Raw genomic sequence first — 16,770 nt, 5'->3', positions numbered from 1 at the left:
TCTTCCGTGCAAAGAGACCGTTGAAGGCTTATTGTGTGTTTACCTTCCGCGGGAGCTGCAGCCGCTATCGTTGTCATGCCCCGAGGCGACAATGCTGTTGCTCGCTCTGTAGCTGCACGCTCACAGAGCACAAATGGATACTGAGTTCCGCAAGATCAGGTAAATGGAGAAGTTGGAGGGCAGAGAGGGGAGAAGGGAGAGGGGAGAGGGCAGACGCTCACCATTAACGTACCCGTCGCAGTAATGGTGGTCGACGTTGATGCGGCATTTCACCCTCATGTCCACGGCCTTCTCGCGTGTAACGTTGATGAAGGCCAGAACACGGTCGTCGAAGAACATGGAGCAGACGCACCGGTGGTCGCGCTTTATCAAGTCCTTCATAGGATCACAGCACGCCGGCGTCGGCGTTGCCAAGTCCATCTCCGTCTGGCACGGTGCCAGGCTCTCCATGCAGGGGAGCAAGTAGGTGACGTCCCCGTCGACCACCACCCCGTCACCCAGGCCCCGCGCCAGGGTGGCACACCACGCCAGGATGATGGCGCCGCCCAGGAGGACGAGGTTAGCGGCAGCCATGGCGCGCAGCTTGGGACGACAATGGGGGGCGTCACGACGACGACGAAGGCAGGCCGCCGCCTTTTATGGACCAAGGGCAGCGGCGTGCGTGGAACGAGGTTTGTTTCGGAACGTCGAGTTCAGGCTGTCTTGCGATTCGCTGTGAGAGCTATCCTGGGCTGCCGCACGTCCCCTTCGCCATTGACGCGGACCAGGGTGGTCCTCGTTGAGTTTATTCTGCGGCCAACAAGAAGGTTTTAGCCAGAGAAGGATATATATATATATATATATATATAATCGAAGATCAGAAAATATATATTTTAAATAGTACCACTATTTTCATTCTTTTTTCGATAGTATTTTTATGTAATCTTACAAATAATATCGTATTCATCTCGTCAACGTCCCGTCATTACAATGTTCACCCTTTCTTGTCATGCTCTTCACCTCAATCCGATCAAAAAGTGATAGTTATATTTCGTGTCATCGTCGATGAGGAAGGACAAATCTAGTGATGAGAAGTGAGTGAAAACGATAGATGAAGGATATTCTTAAAATTATAAATAATAAAAAATATTTTTTTAAAAAAGAAAAGAGACTGTTATCTGAAAAAAAAGAAAGATTTTTTTAAGAAAATCACCCATAGAAAATTATAATATAAACATAATAATATATTTATAATACAATAATTTTTTATCACCAGCGTTGCGCGAAAGGATATGAAACGTTCCGAGATTCAAATTTCAATGAAGGGACCCAATCCTGGACACGTGTCAAACCTAGGTCTGCACTCAAGCCAAAAGCCCAGTCTAACCTAATCCTGAGGTCACCGAGTATCGTTCTTTCCGCACTCCGCACTCCGCACTCTCTCCTACTTTTGCTCGTCGCTGTCTCGCTCACCAACGAAAGGTAATCCCCAAGACTTGTCCGAAGCGCCACCCTCGCCCCCACGACTGGCGCTTCCGAGTTCCGACCATCCACGGCTTCGCTCTTCAGTGCGGAGGAGACTAGCCCTCGGTTTCTTGAAGAAGAGGAGAGGGGGAGATGGTGTTCAAGGGGCGCTTCTTCTCCTCCAAGAAGTCGGACTCCTCGTCCAGCCCCGACGGATCCCCCTCCACAGCTAGATCCGACAAGAAGAAGGCCAAGTCCAACGACACCGCCGCCTCCACCCCCCGTCACACCCTCATCAAGGATGCCGTCGAGAAGCACCACCTGCAGCAGCAGCAGAAGAAGAAGGGTAATGATGGGAAGGATTCCAAGGGCAAGGAGGCTGTCCATGCCCCCTCCCCCAAGCCCTCCCCTCCGCCCGCCGCATCTTTCTCCGCCCCCGCCAAGCTCCGGAAAGGGCCGGCGGCGGCCAAGGACGGGGCCGGGCCAGCGGCGGCGTCCCTCTCCCCGATCCTGGCCTCCTCACTCGGCCTAAACAGGATCAAGACTAGATCCGGGCCGTTGCCGCAGGAGGGTCTGCGCGTGGAGCATGGGATGTCGGGTCCCGGGAGTAGCAACTTGTCTAGAGGCACCAACGGCACTGCCTCATCATCGGCTTTGTCGACTTCGATGGCCAGAGGAAAGAGTGGTGGTGTTGGCAGTAGCGGTGCAAAGAAGGATGGAAGGGCCCTAGACAAGGTCCCCGAGTCGTCTACTAGCTCCTGGGTTAATCGTGGTGGTGGTGGTGCCAAGCAGTGGTCCACGGCTAGCGCGGATACTCCATTCGGGTGGCAGATTAATAATGGTAAGCTTCTGTGGTACAGATGGATACATCTATGTGGCATTAATATTCTTGTCGAGATGGTAATTTTCTCGGGGTTAATCTTGATTTAGGCCAGCTATGATGAATTTATTGATCATGTGAACAATGGAGATAAACCGGTGGACTTATAGCGGTCATCCTGATAAATTGACGACATACCCAACATTTGGCTTATTACATAAACATGCATGTTTTCAAAACCTTCATGATGATTCTTGCTTTTTGGCTGAATGCAGATTACTTCTGACAATACTGACATCACAAAACTCAGGCCTGTTGGAAGATACTTAACTATTTCATTCCGTGTCTCTAAAAACCGGCCTTGATGTGGTTGAACTTTTCATGATGCTTTATGTTGAAAATAACGAATGAAGTACCTACAATATTGCAATGTCTTAGTGGTAGTGTTTTCCACTAATCTTATCATATTAATGAAATTTTGGAGGTATTTCACTTCCGAAAATAAGTTGTTAAACAACCAATAAAGAAAGAGCGGAAGATATAAAATTGACCAGTTTTCTGTGTACTGTCTAGGTTGGGAGGTGGGAAGGGACTGCTGTTCTCTTGTCCCCTTTCTTGCACCATATTTGTGAACATTTGGACATGTAAAACCATTTTCTTGTTTCCTTCTATAAATTGATTTATTGTATTATTGGTGTTTAGGAGAAATTTCTTTTTCTTGATTATGAATTGAGTCTTAAGGGATTATGAAGTTGGTTGTTGCTTGATTTTATCTTCCATTCATGAGCTTTCGTTAGCTTTGGATCCTACGAACCTTGTGAAATTTTGTTGTATACTTTCGTTTTACTTTCTAGTGACTTTTTTCATTTAGCTTTCTAAGTATTGGATGTAATTATCAATGCTTTTGTTGCTTGTGGTACAGAAGCTTCCTATCTCACTGGGTTAAGTGCAGAGATTGGTTTTTTTATGGAATTTGTTGAATTTTCATTTGCTGTTTTTTAAATGCCACTTTGCTTTTATATAAAATGATTCAGAGCTGCCAATCGCTTAGTTATAGGAATGCTGCTAAATTTGCTTGTTTGAGAAGTCATCGATCATTTATTATTTTCACTGCAACCAGTAAAATACATGGTGATATTAGTTTTGAGGACAGAGTTCCTACACTGCTAATATGTATAGTAAATTTTGCCTTGCAGGTGAAGCTAATTTATCATGGAACAAATTTGAGAAATTAAAAAATAATGCTACATTTCCTTCGGCAGTAGAGGTTAGACATTAATTACGTTTTATATTTAGTGCACAAATGGTATTCATATCTTGTCACATATCGTCTCTTAAATATATTTTTTATTAAGATGCAAATAATAACTTTATTTGGTTGCTTTTACAGTCACAATATGATGCTTGTGAAACTCCAAAGGAGTCTGAATCTCCCCGCTTTAAAGAAATAATGCAGGCTACCAGTGCTCCCAGGAAGAAGTTTCCTGGAGATGTAAAGAGTTTTTCACATGAACTAAGCTCCAAAGGAGTACGACCATTTCCATTTTGGAAGCCTCGAAGTATATTCAATTTGAAGGTGATTACTTCTTTCGATAAGTTTCTTTCTGAATTTTAAAATCATTTAAGATTGGTGATTTTTGGATAAGATTGGTTTTTTTTTTGTACTGCTTGTTCTGTACAGGAAATCTTGAAAGTTATTCAGGTGAAATTTGAGAAAGCAAAGGAAGAGGTGAACTCAGATCTAGCTATTTTTGCTGGTGATTTGGTTAGTATAATGGAAAAAAATCTAGAGAACCATCCTGATTGGAAAGAAGTTTTGGAAGATTTGTTGATACTTGCTAGGAGCTGTTGTGTTATGACAGCTGGGGAGTTCTGGCTTCAGTGTGAAGGTATAGTTCAGGATTTGGATGACCGTCGCCAGGAACTTTCTTCAGGAATACTAAAAAAACTCCATACTCACATGCTATTTATCCTTACTAGATGCACTAGATTACTTCAGTTTCACAAGGAAAGTGGGTTTGCTGAGGATGAGATAGCCATGGATCCAAGATCTAAAGTCATGCATTTAGCTGAGGTATCGTCAGTATCAATGAAAGATCGTAAACCTACCAAGGCTGAAGAGAACTCTGTTGAAGCAGTTGTTTCAAGAATGTCCCGTAGTCAAGAGCAAAATAATCTAAAATGGAAACGAAGCCAGGAGATAAAGCCTGTTGACTATTTTTCACAACTTGACATCGGAAAGTATGATTCACCTTCTACAAGGGAATGCATGGCTTCTTGGAAGCCTCTACCATCACCTGCATCGAAGGACGAAAAAAAATCTAGCCCCCTTATAGATGAATCACTCAATGAGAAAGTTGATTCCTTACACCTGCAAAAGAGTTCAGAGGAAGACTTGATTTCCTCTAATCTTGCTGAGCAAACTAGCCCTGTTGATGCCTCTGTGCATCCTTCTGTTTCTTCCAAGCATCAACACAAATATTCATGGGGCTTTTGGGCTGATCAGCAGAGTATTTCTGAAGAAGGATCAATTATGTGTCGTATCTGTGAGGAGTATGTTCCTACTTTGTTTGTGGAGGAACACTCAAAAGTTTGTGCTGTCGTGGATCGGTGTGACCAAAAAGGTTTAAGTGTTGATGAGCGTCTCCTTCGAATAGCTGAGACACTAGAGAAGATGATTGATTCCTATACACAGAAAGATCTACCTAATGTAACTGGCAGCCCAGATGTTGCAAAGATATCTAATTCGAGTGTGACTGAAGAATCTGATATTCCTTCTCCAAAATTATGTGATTTGCCCCAGCGAGGTTTGGGTGATATGCTTGACTGTCTTCATGAGGCTGAGAATCCCCTTCTTTTAGATGACCTAAAATATCTGCCATCGATGACGTGCAAGACTCGTTTTGGTCCAAAGTCTGATCAAGGAGTGGCTACCTCATCAATAGGCAGCATGACTCCTCGGTCGCCTTTAATGACACCGAGGGCTAGTCATATAGACATGCTTTTGGCAGGGAAGAGTGTAGTTTCTGAGACTGATGATCTTCCGCAGGTGGTTATTGTCTAATTAAGCACAATAAGCTTATTGTTCTAAACATTTTTACTGGTAGATATTCTTTAATTCTTTTTAACAATAAACTACCTTGGCAGAATCTATGGTCTTTGGAATTTTTTTTTTTTTTTGCATGCAGACTTGTATTATGAATCTAATTCTTGCATTCATACAAATGTGTGTACAGTTATGCTATATTCATATTATTTCCACTTTTTGTATTGGGCTTGCATGCATACTTGTATCGGGCTTAATTTTATGAATTTGTTTTCTCTTGGCTTTATCCATGCAAGTCGTGCCTTTAATTACGTTCAATCTTGTTACTTCTTTATCTACTTGTGTCAATGTACTTATCTGATGATACTGGTTATCAGTTTTTAGGAAAAGCATGATTTCTTGATTTTTCTAATTTGTAACTAGCAGTTTTTGTGGAACGTAATTATACTAATGACGCTTAATTTAGATGTATAGGCTTCTTTTTTTTCTTTGCTGTTAAAGTATATATTGCAGTTACTTTCTGGTCTTCTATCTGTAATGTACTAGTTGCAGTATTTTTCTGAAATCACTGATGTTTGCATGTTTTAATCTTAACAAAAGACTTAATTTTTATATGGGGCTTTGTGAATTAAGTATGATCTGATATCATTAAAGAATTGTTATGAATAGTTGTTGACGTCGTCGTTTTTTCTTGGGTGCTGTTGTTGATGTCATTGTTACTTTTGTGTAAACAAGACAGTCTGTCTAATGTCACTTCAAACAGTGAAATTGATTGCTACAAAACCCAGAGCTAGACACTAGTTGAACAATGCCAAGTCATTCATCCAAAGATTAAACTGTAGTTGTAAAAGCATGATTCTTCTCTTGGATTCTCCAACTGCACTTGTTGTAGCTTAACAGGTTGTTTATTGATGATCATGCCATTCATCATGAGCACTCTATTTTCTCTAAAATGGTGCAGATGATTGAGCTTGCCGATATTGCTCGATGCATAGCAAATACTCCAGTGGATGAAGAAAGATCCTTGAATTATTTAGTTTCATGTTTGGAAGATCTACAAGAAGTTATGAACCGTCGGAAGCTTGAGGCACTTACAGTTCAAACGTTTGGAACATGTATAGAAAAGCTTCATCGGTAGGTAGATCAATCAATTGTACATATTACTGTTGACTTTTGTCCTTTTTTCCTTGAGAATTCATAATTCATTCATACATTTCAAGAAAAAAAATGATCTACACCGGAGATATTCTCACTTCCATCGATCATTTTGTAGCCTCTTAATCCCCCCTCTTATAATCATGACTGTTTTCCATTTTTTGCTATGTGCCATCCTATAGTGAGAAGTACTTGCAGCTTTGTGATTCAGTAACTTCACTTGACATGGAAAAGGATGTTGCAACAAGTTCTGTAATGGATGAAGAGGATGATGTAGTTCGCAGTTTGAGAGCAAGTCCTGTTCACCCTACCACCAAGGATCGGACATCTATAGACGATTTTGAAATTATTAAGCCCATCAGTCGAGGGGCATATGGTCGGGTTTTTTTGGCCAAGAAAAGAACTACAGGAGATCTCTTTGCAATAAAGGTACGCGCGCGCGCGCACACACACACACACAGATATATATATATATATATATATATATATATGCCTGAGCTTCATATTAAAGATTTTTATTACGACAAATATTTTTTTCTTTTGGGTTGTTTTTTGGTTCCATGGTTTGTTGCCATCATGTCTTATATGGCGCCTTCCAATATCTATCTAGGGCCTTTCTTCATTTGTAAGTGACTACGTTGAGATATTTGCCCTGAGAGAGGCAGGCTTCCAATATCTATCTAGGGCCTACCTACGTTTGTAAGTAATTACGCTGAGATATTTGCCCTCAGAGAACACCTTATGAAGTTTTGTGCCTTGTAACTTCCATACTTAATCTGAAGCCTTTAATTGACTGGTCAACTTAGAAGATCAAATATTGAAGGAACATAGAAATATAGAAACATGAATGTCTTTAAATCCTTACATGGATTTTGGTCACTGGTGTTGTGCATGGCCAAATATTAAAACCATGTTGCCTTTTCCCATTGATGTAGTTAATATGTTCTTTGTCAACCTTTTATTGCATAAACTTGTGTTTTTTTGTTCCTCTCTGTTGACTAAGAAAAGAACTGTTCCGCAAAGTGTTGGTATCCTATATCCTTCTCCACACACACTGTTCATTTTTAGCATTGCATACGTTGAGAGTGCTTTAACAGACCCATTGATCCCATGTAGCACTTTCATACCTCGACCGTATGAAATACAGATAGTCTAGGTTGATAAATTTGTATGGAAATAGTGGGATGGATGCCTAAACAATATTTTCACTGTATCACAATACAATACCATTCTACTTTCACAGTTTCATGGGTAATCCATCATATGAGAATCTATTTCATTCTTACGTGTTATTGTTATTTTATTATTTCCCATATTCAGTTTTGGTTTCTGAAACCTACCTCGTTCTATGTTCTCCAGATGTTTACATTCTTGTTATGCACAAGTCCTGTTCATATATTGTTAGCATGTTAGGGTGGAAATTAATTGATTTTTTATCAGGTTCTAAAAAAGGCAGATATGATCCGCAAAAATGCTGTTGAGAGTATTTTGGCTGAACGTGACATTCTTATTACGGTTCGCAATCCTTTTGTGGTGAGTGATTTTCTTAAAGTTTCTATCCGGAAATTAATGTATCTGAAAATTAATGTTCTATGACTTCTCTCTGACTGTTATGCTCCTTCTGAAAGGTTCGATTTTTTTATTCGTTTACTTCACGGGAGAATTTATATCTTGTGATGGAATACTTGAATGGGGGAGACTTGTACTCGCTACTAAGAAATTTGGGTTGCTTGGATGAAGATGTTGCTCTCGTTTACATTGCAGAAGTTGTATGTACTCCTTGAGAAATTATTTCTTGCATTCATTTTTTTTAAATTTTTGTGCCTATTCTTTTACAACTGGAGTATAAATCTGCAGGTCCTTGCATTGGAATACCTGCATTCCTTGCGTGTGGTGCATCGTGATCTGAAGCCTGACAATCTATTAATTGCTCATGATGGTCATATCAAGGTATTAAAGATAAATACTTTGCATGTCTTTAGGGTTTCTCAGATGACTAATATATTTTAAAGTTTGAACATATGAGTTTTTTAAATATGACCCAACCTTTTTTTCTCTGGGCCATGGGTTTGTGTTTGATCACTGGTCAATCTGTGGTTGACCTATGGTTGCGCATGTGCCAAGAGGTCGTAGCTGGCCGGGGCCTCCTGTTTGGTGGTTGGTGGCTGAGGCAAGCCATGCTTGCATAGAGGGGTTACTAAGGTGACTATTGTGGCAATGGTGGTGGCCTGTGTTCATTTTGATGACCAATGGTTAGGCAGCTTAAGGTAGAGAACACGTGGAACCATTATAAATCTGACTGTAGATTAGGAATCATTATAATCGAATGGAAGGAAAAAATATGCTCTCCAGATTCAACTAGTATATACCTTATGCTTCAAACAATTTGGAATATTCAAAACCAGATAAGTAGCCAACTGGAAAGTTTAAATCTGCAACCTTTTGAATTACCTTTTCCCATGGATTTTATGAATGGTGATGGTTTTGTTCAAAATGTCAGGTTTAAGTATCACTGATCCATATGTGTAAGTTCTCAGGTCAGCAGGTGAATATGTTACCTGCTTGACCCAGTTGGATCTTGAAGTACTTCAAATAAGAATCAACTTAATGTTTGACAGAGTTGCATTTAGCTATTTTATATCCATCCATCCATACTTTTCATTATTCCGGCTGTACAGCAAGATGGAAGTAGGCATTGGCAACAAAACAGACCCATCTTGTCTTGTCTTGGTGAACCTACTGCAAATGGCTGTACTAACTCTTTATTATGTGAGCTCAACAATATTCACTGCTTAAATTTTGCTGATATATCAAGATTATTGGTTTGCTAGCTTTTGAATGTGGTTTCTCATAATAAATTTCAATATCTCGATCCTCATCAAGATCCATTGCATGTCTATTAAAACCATTAATAACGATCCAGGTTATATAGCTGAAATGAATCTAGAAGTGTCTTCCTCCTACCATTGCCACTGATGAAAAACTCTGGTACTAGGTTCTGTTACTTATAGTTTGGCAAGTAATATGTAGGTGGAATTCTCCCATGGCTTCCACCAACCTGCTGAAACCAATCAACTATAGATGGATTACATTCAGATTTCTGTTATCCACATTGCTGACAATGTAGGACAGTCTAGCTGATTTAAAACCTCAAATATGGTTGATTCAGTCAAGATTTTATAAATGGAGGATAAGAGTTTAGCCTTATAGATCGGGAAAATTCTTGAAGGTTGCACTGCCATCTCGGAAGATTCAATTCTTTTACTGCCAATGTAATCTTCTATATGTGGTTATCAGAGGCCATCACTCCTTTTGCTTAGTTCTCAAAAAATGGTGTTATTCTCCATATATAAAATCAGTTTCCTTCAATCCTATTATGAACTACAAATTTGAACAATTGAGACCCATTTCCACCTTATTCTTTGCCACCTTTAGTTGTCAACATTATCATATCTATGTCACAGATTTGATGCATGGTTGCTAAATAGCCTAGGCAACACTAGGTAGCAGACCTACCAAGTACAGTGGTGTTAGGCTAGGCACATAGGTGGTAGTGCAAGTGACAAAATCAATGCATAATCACGTAATTGTTTTTGAGTTTATTAATGCATGTGTTAAGTAGTTTGATTGCTATTTTTAGATAATTGTACCTATCAATGTACCTTGACTCTGATGGCTGTGATATTAACATATACTATGGTTTGTAAAGCAATTAAACTGAACAAAGAAAACATGATAATACTAGCATGGGCCATTTTTATCTATAATGACATAAATGTATGCGATACATGCATATGTAGTTATATGCATATCTGGCATTCTAGATGAGGACAGCAAGTTTTGAGGCATTGCATATCTGGCAGTCTTTTTATTTAGTCAAATTGAATTAAGCATGCATATATGGTATACATTACCATGTGTCTGTATTTGGATTATGTATCTAAATTATCCAATATTCCATGGAGGTTTTCATTATACTTATCCCTCACTCTACATACACACATACATACATGGATATGAATGCATGAACATTGCTATCTCAGTAATTTTAATGTTGGGATCTGTCTCTTTAAATCACATTTAGCTTTAACACTCTAAACTTCATTTTGTTTGTTATTGTTCTCATTATTCTAATCTATTTTTGTCTTCACAGCTGACTGACTTTGGTCTTTCCAAGGTTGGTCTCATTAACAGTACGGATGATTTATCTGGTCCTGCTGTTAGTGGGACATCATTATATGGAGAAGATGAACCCCAGGTATCTGCATCTGAGCAATTGAATCAGCGAGAATGTAGGAAGAAACGGTCTGCTGTTGGTACACCTGATTATTTAGCACCGGAGATTCTTCTGGGAACAGGGCATGGTTTGTATAACCTATGCAATTCTTGGTGAAATTTATACTATTTGATTGTTTCTGATCACATTAATAATAATAATATTATTATTATTATTTTGTCTGCAGGTGCAAGTGCAGATTGGTGGTCAGTTGGTGTCATTCTCTTTGAACTCATTGTTGGAATTCCACCCTTCAATGCAGAACATCCACAGGTTCTTTTAAAACCACATACTAGCCTTATTGTGGCTCAGATGTGATAGGAGATAAGCTTCTTTGAGTCTAATTAATAAAACATTTTAAGACTATTAGGTCTCCTAACAAATTATGGATGTAGAATTTTCTTCTGCATCTTGAAAATCGAGGTTACACTTATTTGAGTATATACTGAATTGAATATGTTAACACCTTGTTTCTTCATCATTTTTTCCCTAAATGAGAGTTACCAATTTCTCTTTGTTGGTTGTTTATGCTTGTAGAAAATTTTTGACAATATTCTGAATCGTAAAATACCGTGGCCGCGAGTACATGAAGAGATGAGTTTTGAGGCCCAAGATCTTATTGACAAGTAAGAGATAACCTATTCTGCTCTTTAGAGAAGCATGCTGTTATATTTATATATACCTTGTGAATTAGATTAAGCAAAATTGTAGTTGACTTTCCTGCAGAAATTGTTCTTCTTGATTATATGGAAGTTTTTTGAAACTTGTTAATGTTTATAATTATTTATTTCATTTAGGTTTGTTCCCTGACTTCACATGCACCTACCATACCTAGGACACAATGCTTCTTAAGTTAATGCTCGGGGACTTAATTTGTAGTTTTCCCGAGTGTATTCTAGTGATGAAGGATAGTGATTTGATCATTGTTTGACATCATAATATAGCTTGAAATAATGTACATAATAAAGCTTAACACTTAATATAGCTTGAAATCTCAATGTTATTTGTCATCATTAAAATTGTTCATGATTAATGTCTTCTACTTGATGGCGGGACTTGGTACAATGGTTAGGTTGCTCCTTTGCGATCTGGGAAACCAAGGTTTGAGTCGTGGAAATAGTCTTTTTTTAATATTTAAAGGTACGACTACATACATTAGCCCTTCCCAGACCCTCTATTGGCGAGAGCCTTGTGTACTTGGTATGCTCTTTTATAATTAATGTCTTCCACTTCTTTGAATAACTCAGGGGATAGAAATTTCTGATTTTTTGAGGTCTGTTTGCAATTTCTGTTATGATATTAATGATTATGGTGTATATTATTGATAGACCTTTCATTGCATAGATTGCCAAAATTTTAGCAGGAAATCTTGCATTGTCATTTATTCTTGTACTAAATTTCATAAACTGGTGGAGGGTCTGAAGCTCTATGGTTCTGTGATGCTTATAAGTCCAGGTGAACTGGAGTCATGTAGTTGCAGATTCTTTGTTTTCCTGCCTTGTTTCTATAGTAATTGACTTTATGTAAGTGTTATGCTTTTTACGTATTCAATGTTTACTAAATCGTTTTAATTGGATCCAGTAAATAGGGAACTACGATTGAATAGCCCCTTTAGATAAACTTTATTAATTTGATTAGGTTGAATTTCTACATGTTACTTGGGGGCCTTCTACTGGGAACTTAGACATAAATCAATTTTCCTATCCCTTCCTAAATTTTCCTAATACTTGCTGTACTGTTGGACTCTGCTCCGCATTCTGCTCAGGTGACCCTGGTCCTGTTTCTCAGTGAAAAGTGTTTGCTGTTTTCTGGCCTGCAATCTTGTTTGTTTTAACGTCATGTCCCTGCATTAGACAGAAACCTTTTTCTCATGTTAATTGTTAAACTGTTGGTTGTTGTAAAATCTGATATGAATCCTTTTCTTTCTTTACCTGCCACAAATCCTTATGACAAGATCTTGCCTAGTGAAAAATCACTATTTGTTGTTGATATGATATTTGATCAGATCACTCGTGTCACTTTCTTTCTTCTAAAATGGTTGCTGCAACTAGTTTTTTTTAGGTCTTATCTCACTACAGAATTCGGCTTATTTCTATTTTTCTTCTAAAACAGTTGCACTGTAATATAAACATATACAAGATGTAGACTATTAAATGTTTAATTGCTTGCTCTCTTGCATGCTCCTGTCAAGCAATATTTGCATAGCTATCAAAGTCCTCTAGTAGTTTGTTAATTCATTTGAAGGTCCTCGAGATGATTGTTGCACACGGTTCTGACATAGTGTTGATTTTCTATTGTTGTCAACTCCTTGCAGCTTATTGACTGAAGATCCTCATCAAAGACTTGGAGCCAATGGTGCATCAGAAGTACGTTAACTTGACTTTATATAATTACTGCAATTATTGGCTGCATGTCTGATAATGTATGGTGAGGTCCATAGACTTATATTCTAAATCAAAATTTCCAGGTCAAGCAACATGTGTTTTTCAAAGATATAAATTGGGACACACTTGCAAGGCAGAAGGTGATGTCAATTACAATCATACTATTTGCTGTATGGGATACTTAAAATTAAGTGTACTAATGCTGCCACTTTTGCAGGCTGCATTTGTTCCTTCATCGGATAATGCCTTTGATACCAGCTACTTCACTAGCCGTTTTTCTTGGAATCCATCAGATGAACAGATATATGAAACCAGTGAATTTGAAGATTCTAGTGATAATGGAAGCATAAGTGGAAACAGTAGTTGCTTAAGCAACCCCCATGATGAACTGGTATGCAAGTGTGATTGTGGTTTTATTTTTTGAACTGATGATTTTGTTCATGAAAATAATGGTTTCGTCATTTTTTGTACACTAAAAATCTTTCTACTGCCATTTTCCAAAATCATTTTTGTTATTGATTATTTAATGTCTTTTTGTTACAATGGACATTGATAAATTTTTTTTGTAAATAATGACAAACAGGGTGATGAGTGTGGAGGTCTTGCTGAGTTTGATTCCAGTACATCCGTCAATTATTCATTTAGTAACTTCTCTTTCAAGGTAATTAGCACAATCATATTAATTTCTTCTGGTGTTGATTCCTTTCTGTGGTGTTACAAATAGAATAGGTAGTGGAAAACAGGTGAAGAAAGCAATTATATAGATTTGTTCAAAAGATCTGTGATAATCAGCTAAATCATACATCATTATCTAGCTGCAGCAGAGGAACTAAGACATAGAAGATGCGGATAAATATATATTTGACAGATGTAACATCCATTGAAAAGCTACACAAAGAATGAACTTGATTGATGAAATCCCCCCAAAGTGTTGATCTAAGGGGGGGCAGCGTAAAAGGAAAGGGGGGGGGGGGGGGCAGGGGGCACTAGAAGAAGATTTGATCATCTTAATGCTTTGGGGTCTAGTGAACGATTCTGAAAGCTTCTGCAGTTTCTTATTTTCTTTTATAACCTGGACACATATTAAGAAGCTCCTTTTAGAGCTCAATGCATACACCATATTGGGCTTACCAGACAGCTATTGACAAGTTTTTTTTTTTTAAATTTCCTTCCCTCTATATTTCTCTCTCTACTTCCACTGCCGCCCCATATTTTTTCTCTTGCTCTTCTCCGACTCCTCGTTGCCACTGCATCCTGCCTTTATGTTTTGCCTACTATTGGTATGCATCATTTCCTTCTCTCTCTCTCTTTGGGGTTCGAGTGGTACCATGCTTATGGTCCAGTCTGGCTGCCTATTTAATCTTTCCCTAGAATCATACAAGATGCTAGTAGCTAGCGGTATCATTTTCTGTTCTAATTTTGAGCAGTAAATACATTTATTTGTGAGGTGCTAGAATTGGCCACTCTGGGATAAAGAGTAAAACTTTTGTTCTGGAATTTTCATTTTAAATATGATTGGTTCGGTTGAGATGTTACTCGTAGTCTTTTTGACATTTAACATTCAACAGACATTGCTGGTCAATGTATTAAATTTTGCTAGTGTGTTGTGTTTTGTTGTCTCGATCTCTTTATGTAGTGGTGGCAGTAGTTTGCTTGACCCATCTGATTGACTTAGCCTAACAAAATAAGAAGGGTTCAGGTCAGACAAGTATTGTTTGGGTCCAAGTTTTGGACACTAGCTCTGAGGTTGTGGATTTGGACTAACCTGTTTCTAAACTCATTTGACCAAGAAATATATGACAGGTTCAAAAAGCTCATGCTGTCTTTATCCATTAATGATATCAACAGTTGTGTCTGTATGCTCTCCTGGATCTTTGACATGCTTGAGCTAAATAAACTTGTTATCTTTCCATTTGTCATCAAGAGGAAGAAGATTTCAATTTTTCTTCAAAATTATATAGTAAAAGTTTCCTTAATATTCAGTCTTTTTGATGACAACAAAACCCTAAATTGTAGTTAACCAAAAAAAAAACTGTGCATGCTGTTGCAACTTGCAACCATTTTCTGCAAAATTGTTTCTTGAAAAATTAGGTACTAAAAGTGACCTACTATATGATCAAGCACTCTAATTGCCAATAGTATCTTGCATGTAATTGTGAAACTGGCTTCTGCTGCAAAAGCAGCTGACACCAGTATTTATATGTAATCTCCTCTTTGGAAACATGGGGATGGAAAGAGCCATGCTGACTTGGTAATCGACCTTGTTCTAATTTGTTGGTTTGGACTGTTTTTGGAGGGGCCAGGTTTGGATTATTTTAATTTGGTAATCAAATATTTTTGGACTTGTTTTAATATATATTACATTGACATCTGTTTAAGTTCCATGAAGTTGAACTGTTATTTACATGAATCTGCTTCTCATAAATCTGCATTGCAAATATTTGGTATGATGCCTTAGTGAAAATAACAAAATAAGCTGAAGTTTGCATTCTTTCAAAGAAGAACCATTCTAGTATATATATTTTATGCATTTTCCATTAACTTGATACTGAACTTTTTTTTGTCTTTGGTGATTAGAATCTATCACAGCTTGCATCAATCAACTATGATCTACTCAGCAAAGGTTGGAAGGAGGATCCACTACCAAAAACCGGAACTTAAATTGTGTTCCTTTGCAAGTTGTTTCATTTGGACAATTTCTTAGAGAACTTCGTCTTATGTACATCTTGTAAATGTAAGTGAAAAACATCTCATGAAAATCTGGTTTTGGTTTATTACTGGTTGCTGACTCTTGGTTTAAATTCTTTTCATTTCATAAGATGCAGGTTCAGGACAACTCCAGGCTGGTGTTTTTCACCTTGTGGGCCAGTTTCCCAATGGCTGCCTACAATTTTAGCGGAACGGTGAGTCCTTTCTAGTTATTGTTCATTCTCCATCGAATGACCATGACTTGGAACAGCTATACAAAGAGGGAAATTACAAATCTTCCATTTGATTGGAATTCTCTGTTAATTTGCCTGTTTGCGATGATGGAATAGTTGTCTGTTGTACAAGAAAGGAAGAGAGAAAGAAAGGAGTGTGAGAACTGGTCCTTGGCATTCAAATGGACCATCATTGGTGAATGGATCTCATGTCCTTTTACTCTAATGTCTCTTGCAAGTCGAGATTACTCTCTTTGTGACTTTTGCAGTTATTTTGTACGTGAATGCCTTGTTTTTACATATCTTTATGTTTTGTGAGTTGTGTATGTATGTATGTATGTATGTATGTATGTATGAATGTACATGTTCGTCTATGATATCATAAGTTTTTGTTTTATTTTTAATGTTCACATGATTTTTTTTTATAAAGGGTAAACAAAGAAGGTGGATTTTGATACGACGATCCAACCAAGCTTTTATTGGATAAGCTAGCTAGCTAGCGACTTCAACACTCTTATAATCATGTAGGTATTTCTTTCTTTCATAGTAACTTTTTAATCCTGATTATTGTGGGACTTAGTTGCACTTATCCAATTAGATGTTAATAATTATTGTTCCTTTTTACCCTGTCATTAACTTCAAATCTGAATGTTCTTTTAAACAGTTCATAGTCATAAAATGTACCTCAAAGTTAAAATGATAAAGATAAATTTTCCTGTCACACC

The 16,770-nt window shown here is 38.0% G+C and overlaps 1 protein-coding gene across 4 annotated transcripts; it reads left to right on the top strand.

Annotated features, from left to right (window-relative positions):
* Nucleotides 1–1,396: 1,396 nt before the first annotated feature.
* On the top strand, nucleotides 1,397–16,638 carry LOC135625363 (probable serine/threonine protein kinase IREH1). Of its 4 annotated transcripts, none has more exons than XM_065130073.1 (19): nucleotides 1,397–2,284; nucleotides 3,460–3,530; nucleotides 3,654–3,839; nucleotides 3,945–5,312; nucleotides 6,271–6,443; nucleotides 6,647–6,893; nucleotides 7,905–7,997; nucleotides 8,093–8,233; nucleotides 8,322–8,414; nucleotides 10,618–10,828; nucleotides 10,928–11,013; nucleotides 11,278–11,366; nucleotides 13,055–13,106; nucleotides 13,208–13,264; nucleotides 13,342–13,515; nucleotides 13,708–13,785; nucleotides 15,702–15,858; nucleotides 15,950–16,027; nucleotides 16,476–16,638. In XM_065130073.1, exons 1-17 carry the CDS (start codon nucleotides 1,597–1,599, stop codon nucleotides 15,783–15,785), a joined length of 3,891 nt encoding a protein of 1,296 aa, XP_064986145.1. In that variant the 5' UTR covers nucleotides 1,397–1,596; the 3' UTR covers nucleotides 15,786–15,858; nucleotides 15,950–16,027; nucleotides 16,476–16,638. The 4 variants fall into 4 exon arrangements, with proteins under 4 accessions (XP_064986145.1, XP_064986142.1, XP_064986143.1 ...); XM_065130070.1 differs by having other exon boundaries at nucleotides 15,944–16,027; XM_065130071.1 differs by lacking the exon at nucleotides 16,476–16,638 and having other exon boundaries at nucleotides 15,950–16,455.
* The last annotated feature ends 132 nt before the right edge of the window (nucleotides 16,639–16,770 follow it).

Source organism: Musa acuminata, chromosome BXJ2-10, assembly GCF_036884655.1.
Source record: "Musa acuminata AAA Group cultivar baxijiao chromosome BXJ2-10, Cavendish_Baxijiao_AAA, whole genome shotgun sequence".
NCBI classification, from domain to species: Eukaryota; Viridiplantae; Streptophyta; class Magnoliopsida; order Zingiberales; family Musaceae; genus Musa; species Musa acuminata.
Note: the sequence above shows the minus strand (reverse complement) of the source record. Positions and strands in the feature narration are given on the sequence as shown.